This window comes from Triticum dicoccoides, chromosome 7A (assembly GCF_002162155.2).
Source record: "Triticum dicoccoides isolate Atlit2015 ecotype Zavitan chromosome 7A, WEW_v2.0, whole genome shotgun sequence".
NCBI classification, from domain to species: domain Eukaryota; kingdom Viridiplantae; phylum Streptophyta; class Magnoliopsida; order Poales; family Poaceae; genus Triticum; species Triticum dicoccoides.
The window spans coordinates 416,598,607-416,605,788 of record NC_041392.1 but is presented as its reverse complement, the minus strand read 5'-3'; the positions used below and the strand labels follow the sequence as shown (position 1 = coordinate 416,605,788).

The following is a 7,182-nucleotide window of genomic DNA, read 5'->3' as shown; positions in this document are numbered from 1 at the left end:
TGTAGGCAGCGCCTGGGCTACGGACTTGATCAACACCTCACGTCTCGGTTGGGCCAACTGACCATCCCCCCACTGCAACAGTCGTTTTGTCAGCCTAGTTTGCAGGTTCTGGAAACGCCCTTTCGACATCCTCCCCTCCGGTGTTGGCAATCCCAAGTACTTATCCTCAAAAGAATGGCTAGTAACTTGTAACGCTGCTCTCACCTCATCCTGGACTACTGCAGGGCATGCATCCCCAAAGAGTAATGAGCACTTATCATAATTAAGGCTTTGTCCTGTAGCAGCACCATATGCATCCAAAATTGCTTTAACCTTCACTGCCTGGATTTTAGAAGCCTCAAAAAACAAAAGTGTATCATCTGCGAATAGCAAGTGTGATATACCCGGGGCACCTCTACACACTCTCACTGGAGTAATATCTCTTGAATCCACATTCTTCCTTAGTAGAGCTGAAAGTCCATCTGCCACAAACAAAAATAAGAATGGTGATAAGGGGTCTCCTTGCCGAAGCCCACGCGACGGCGCAAACGAATCCAAGAGAGTTCCATTGAAATTCACCGAGTATCTCACCGACGTGACACAAGCCATAATCCAGTCAACCCATCGCTGAGAGAAACCCAACTTTTGCATCACTTGCCTCAAGAAGACCCAATCAACCCTATCATAAGCCTTTGACAGATCCAACTTATACGCACAAAAGCTCTTTGTCAGATCCTTCTCCTGTTTGATGTGGTGGATGCACTCGAATGCCACAAGTGCATTATCCGTGATCAATCTTCCTGGAATAAAGGCGCTTTGTTCCGGAGAAATAAGATCGTCCAAGAGAGGTCTCAACCTATTACCCAAACACTTTGAGATAACCTTATATATAACGTTACAAAGGCTTATAGGTCTATAGTCCGAAATCTTGGTCGGGTTCGAGATTTTAGGTACAAGCACAATGGATGTAGAATTAACCCCCTCCGGCATAACTCCTGTGTGGAAAAAATCCTTCACCGCCGGCAATACCCCCTCCTTGAGCGTGCTCCAATTGCGCTGGAAGAACCTGGCCGGGAGGCCATCCGGTCCCGGCGCCTTGAGCGGGCCAATTTGAAACAATGCATCTAATATCTCCTTTTCAGAAAAAGCCTTGCACAACTTGATGTTATCTGCAGCCAACACCCTTGATTCCAACAAGTCCAAAACCGGTGAAGCATCAAGGGATGTGTCAGCCGAAAAAATATTATGAAAATACTCATTAACTAACAGCTCCATGGTAGCAAGATCAGAGTGCACAACACCAATACTATCAGCAACCGGTATAAAGCCGACGCGTTAGGGACACGCCGGCACAAAATAATTTTTTTGAAGGTCTAAGAAGGGAGCCGGAACTCGGCCTGAATCAACAATTAAAAGAGTCATATTTTTTGCAGGCTGAGCCCGGAGTGAGTGTCAAGACTGGACTGGGGAAAAAGAAACGACCTAGATCAAATCAAAAAATAGAAAAAACTAGAAACTCCCTTGAAATATGGCCGGGCTAAGCTGTAATTTTTTTCCTTTTCTTCATTTTTCGGCTTTCTGTTCTTTTTCTTACGATAGATATTTCTGTTCCTTCTCCAAGGCACGTATTATCTCTACCTGTGAATCTTTCGGATGCTGTTTTTCAACCAATAAGTAGGCTCCTTCCTTCCCGACTCTGCTCAAACATAAAAGAAACGAAACATGAACTTCAGACTTTCAGATATCCAGAAGACCAGAACACTACCATCCATACAGCTCTCCCAGCGGCGAGTTCACTGCAATCACGCATACAACAGACACAGTACAAGTTGCGGCAACATAATGTTTCAGTCTTACAACACGCAGACTCTCCCAGCACTAGGTTTTTGCAATGCCAACTAGAACTAAACTGGGTAAAGGAGACAGACACGGCGCTCCTCTTCCTAGTCGGTTTCGTCTATCCAATCACCATAGATCCTGCTTATCTTGTCGGGGCCTTTCCATTTCTGGATTGGCCTCTGTAGCTGCCCGGACCTTTGGCTGGCCAAGGCGGAACGCTGTGTCTGGCTGCCTAAATGGTAAACGTCTGCATGAGGGGGCACCGCAGTGGATGCAGCAGGAGTCTCCACAGGAAGTTTCGAAGATGCCGCAGCCTGCTTCGAGTCCGGAGTTGATGCAATGTCCCTCCCGTCAATGTCGACAAGTCCCCCACCATACTTGTGGAGTTCTGCAATTACAACCAAAATATATGTCAGTAATGTAAACTAGATCAGGTACATTATGTACATTAAGGCCCTGTTTGGTAGCAAAGTACTTTCTAAGCTTATGAGAATACTACAGTTTTTGAGATTACCAGTTATACTTACAATGGGTTGGTTGGTTGCCTCGTTTTGATACTACAGTATTCGCCAAACCATAGTTTTTTCTCTGTATTATATAAAAAAACCCAGACCTCTTTTTTAAGAACTGAGCAGCAGAAAAGAACGGCGTCACACGTCATTATCCTCCCAACTATTCTCAACAAGTTGCCATGTGCAGGGCCACTCTTAGGCTGATCAGTTGCTTAATGCAACGGCCAGCTCTGCTAGAAAGACGTGCGTGTTTGCTAGCTAACGGCTAGCCAGCTTTTACAACATCGCAGCGCAGAACAGGTTCTCAGGATTGTGAATACTCTAAAATACTCTGTTATGTCAAGACCACAGTATTTTTTATACCTATAGGATATATTTCTAAAATACTCTAAAGTAGTGATCTAAACGCTCTTATATTTCTTTACGGAGGGAGTGGTTTTTATATACTTTCGTTTTTGCATTTGTACTGTAGTTTTTGCAATGCTTTACTATCAAACATAGCCTAAGGCTCCACACCAAACAGGGCTTCAATAAACAGCGGTTTATCTGATGATTCCAAAAGAAGTATGAACCCAAGAAATAGACATGTACATAGCAGCACAAAGTAATTAGGTGTCTATTGGTAACCATCTAAGAAAATTCAAGCCATTAAGCATGAATCATGCACCAGGCATGTGTGCGACAGAAAAATGGCATATGTGGTGCCGGTACTTCATAATTTCATTTATCTTGCAAATGCTCATGCATAAAATAGAAAAAATTGTGCAAGATAAGACCTGCAATGGAGATATCAATTGTCTATAGGTAAGCAGACAAAAACAACTAGCATCAGGGCAAGTGTGGCATCAGCCCATATGGCAATTATGTAAAACCCAATAGACCAATACCAAACCTGACTACACCTAGAATGACTTATTCTGAACCCGGAACTTAGAAGATCCACACCCAACATGGAAACCATAAAATATGTCACAATAACACGCGGTCATCTCCAAACCCATATAAGCTAATCAGTAATCAGTGAGTTTGATGATCAGATTTTACTAGGAGCTAGCTTCATAAAGAAAACAATATCTGGTTATGTCAAATCTGGTTTACTTCTGATATCTTCCTTGATCCATGTGTTTCTAATCCTACAATTACAAAGCAAGTAGTTTCATAACACAAATTGTTGTCACTTACAAACATGTATGTTAGCACCACTGAAAATATTATGTACATTACTCTATAAGACTTCATAAACCAACTCCAGAGCAAGGTTCAAGATATCAGGGAATTTTTCCTATATGCTGGCGATGCTACTGCCTGTAACCAACTTCTGTATAAAGCAAGTGACACAATTGAGAGCAATTGTAAGGATGAACCCAGTTGGATCATTCACCTATTTACCAGTGGACTGGATCTCAACTATTATTGTGCACAGCTAGACTGCTAAGCATCACATAGGTTGGAAACTAATTAAACTTGATATGGACCAAGGGCTGACCATGCAAATTTTTGTGAATGTTATGTCACACTCGTGAGTACCAAGATGTAGGTTCTGAACGATCTTAAAGACCCATAGAGAACTCATAAACCTGGCCTGATTTGTTCTAGTAGTCCAGTAGCTGTGTTGGAAAGTAGATACTTCCAATCATAGAGTTTCAGGTAAGCTGCTGAACACAGTTGAAATCAGGCCTATGATGTGTTGTCGTAATTATAAAGAAATAATTATCTGAGTGTAGGCAAAAGTGTCAGGATAGGTTTAAAATACAACATATGATGCATTGTGGTCAATTATAAAGAAGCATCACTTATCTGAATGTACGCAAAAGCAAGCATCAGAATTGACTAGAAAACTGTATTGCAGGTTCTGTTTCAACTATAATGTGGGTTACAGTCTCATGGAATAAATGGACATGAGTAAGGACAGACCCAGTGCTGGAAGGTTTGGGGAACGATTATACGAGGCAAGCCTTACCCCTGCACAGTACAATGCAGAGAGGCTGCATCGGACCCAGGACCTCTTGGCACAATTGGGGAGTACTTCACCGCTGCACCAAGCCTATCCTCCATCAAATGGACATGAGTAACTTACTAACTTTATAAAATATTATGGCCTCATTATTTATATGAAATGTGAAGAGATTTCATGCAGAGACAAGGAAAAAAATATATGCAACCGTATGGTAATAACAATTGAATAGGCTGTCTGCAAAATTTGGGGATTAAAGTCGATTATGAAAAGAAAAAGAGGCGCTCACCAGCAGCTCCATGAGCAAAGTGGCACTTGCTACCGAAGGGGCAGTAGCCAGTCATCTCCCACTTGTTACAAATCCTCGTCTTCCAATTCGACGGCTTCAGAATTGTCGGTCCATTTGGAGAGGCGGCAGCAGCAGCAGCAGAGTTGTAGCTGCCCCCGCCAACCGACGGCGATAGGCTAATCGCGACGCTCTCACGCGCCTTGGACTGCTCATCATGCAAGAAAGTGCATGCGTCGCCATAGGGGCATCCCTCCTCGGTGTAGAACTTCTTGCAGTGCCGCCCCTTGTACGCCCTGCCAGACACGCTGTCACCAGGCACCACGTTGGACGACGTCATGATCGGGATCTGGTGCTCCTCTCTCTGTTCCGTCGCCTCCTCGTGTGCTGCCACGATCTCCTGCCAGTTGGGGGGCGGCTTGCGCAGCTCCTCCATCCCATGAGCGAAGTTGCAGTTTGTCACATACGGGCACGTCCCTGCCCGGAACTTGCAGCAGAGCTTCGTCTTGAAGAACATCTTCCCAATCGCGCGCGACTTGCTCGTGCTCCCGGCGTCGCCGCCGCCCGACGGCCCACTGCCCCTGGGCTTCTTGCCCGGCGGCGGCTGCTCGCCGCCGGCCCTTGAATGCGGCTGCGACGAGTTCCTGTCACCGCCATAGCAACCCCCGCTCCCCTGGTCGCCGTTCCACTGGCTGTAGTCGTCCTCGGTGGCCCAAATCCCGGAGTCCCCGCCAGGAGGCGCCGCAGAGTTGGCCCAGCTTTCGGGACCGGCGGCGTCCGGGATGATATGGATGGCGTTGGTGTAGTCCATGGCCACTCTGTCAGATCCCGATGATGGAGCGCCCTCGCTCAGTTGGGGAATTTGGTTACAACCCTAGCTCGAGAACCCTAGTTGCACGTATGGGAAACAATATATCTATTTTATAGGACATTAAAACTTAACCGAGCATTTCTGGCCATCCATCTGCGTGATTTAGCAGATCTCAGCTGTTAACGCTGCTCTCTGTGCGTTCACTACCGCACGTCTTTTTCTGGGCTAAATGTTCTAAGGGCTACTCCAGAGGTGAGCCCTCTGGTTACGCGGGCCTATTCTCTCAGCCCAATTATCCTACTGCTCTTTCCTACGAGGTACACGAAAAAGGATGTTGGTTGCTAGCAGAAAATAACAGGGCCGTTCGCTTCGAGAGAAACAACAAGGGGGCATGTCGCTGCCTGGAGAAAGGGGAAGGTGATCCGTCTACACACGGGAGGCCGACACGAACGCCTCTACGGGAGACGAGGGAATGGGTCGATCGGTTTGGGAGGGAGGGAGAGAGAGAGAGAGAGAGAGAGAGAGAGAGAAGGGGGGAGAGGGAGAGAGAGAGAGGAGGGGAACCAGTCGATAGGGGATGCAAATCCACACCATGGTTGTTCTCTTAGCGAAACTAACTCGTTGAGATTGAAGGATACAATCATTTTTCAGTTGTTATGCACAAAATCATGGCGGTGGATGTGCCCATCCTTTCTGCTGCTTTGGGGTAAGTGCATGTATATATTCTTCCTCCCATACCACTCTTCACTCGCCTCTTCACTTCGGCACTACAACACCCTTTGCCATGATACTTGGCTAGGTTTCTCTTTATTTCTTTCTAGTTCATATATTATTCCTCCTTCCAGCCATGCAATTACATTGTCATGACATTCTCTCAACTAAAAAATTGTGCATACAGGAGATGTTCATGTTGGGTGTGGTCAATTGATTTGGGCAGATCTTGGTGCTATGTATTGGCATTTTCTTCACTTCTGCAGTTCATAATCCATTTGCTTCTAGACAGGCAATTACTCCACACCTTATCCTTCCATGTGTTTATCATGCATGTTTTTACGCCACATGATTGATTAGAGTATATGCTTATATGTTACTCACATCATGATACTACTTGCTATTGTATGGAGCAGGTTATTTAGAACACTGTATTAGAATGTGCAAAAATCATAAACATGTTGTCATAGAGGTAGGTGAAGACTTAGCATCTTTTGTTTTTATCCTTAAACGAGCAAAGCTAAATGATTATGTGGATAATTTCTTTGCTAAGTATCGAGTGCAACTTGGTAGAGACTAGGTTATTGATGGCAAGCATTGATGTGCCCGTCTAATTTGGCCTTATAATTTAGGGATATGAAGTATATAATTGTTTGCAATGCTTTGAAATGGTATAGTGCTTTCTTGCAGCTTGTGCTTCCCTCTTTCTTTTACAAAATCATGGCAGGTGTGACGCCCGGATAGTTACGCTACAGTAATCATTCGCTAATGATGCCACGTCACCTTGATTACTGTGGCTAATCTCGCATTAGTTCGAAAACGATTCGAATTCAAACTTGAATTTTTGGCAAACAAACAAAGTTTTCAAACTTTAAAACAAAAATGTTCGGACCGTGTCAAATATTGCATAGATAATTATGGTGAAGTAAACACATTTTTAGAAAATGCATAAATATTTTAAATTGAGTAAAACAAAAAGGAAAATAAATAAAAAGAAACAAAACCAAAACAAAACAAAAATAACAGACCCCCCCCCCGCTGGGCCAAGTGGCCCAGCTGGCCTCCGCTGCCCGAACGGGCCGGCCCAACC

The 7,182-nt window shown here is 44.7% G+C and overlaps 1 protein-coding gene across 1 annotated transcript; it reads right to left on the bottom strand.

The window, feature by feature from the left end:
• Positions 1-1,686: 1,686 nt before the first annotated feature.
• On the bottom strand, positions 1,687-5,469 carry LOC119329682 (zinc finger CCCH domain-containing protein 56-like). The gene is made up of 2 exons (XM_037602746.1): positions 4,574-5,469; positions 1,687-2,206 (listed from the first exon to the last, which is right to left on the bottom strand). The coding sequence occupies exons 1-2, from the start codon at positions 5,379-5,381 to the stop codon at positions 1,923-1,925; spliced, it is 1,092 nt and encodes a 363-aa protein (XP_037458643.1). The 5' UTR covers positions 5,382-5,469; the 3' UTR covers positions 1,687-1,922.
• Between the last annotated feature and the right edge of the window lie 1,713 nt (positions 5,470-7,182).

Excerpts from the sequence above, each read along its gene's own strand:
- LOC119329682 (XM_037602746.1), bottom strand. The coding sequence starts at position 5,381 with ATGGACTACACCAACGCCATCCATATCATCCCGGACGCCGCCGGTCCC. Across the intron at positions 2,207-4,573 it reads CTTTGCTCATGGAGCTGCTG|AACTCCACAAGTATGGTGGG; the intron begins GTGAGCGCCTCT and ends TTGTAATTGCAG.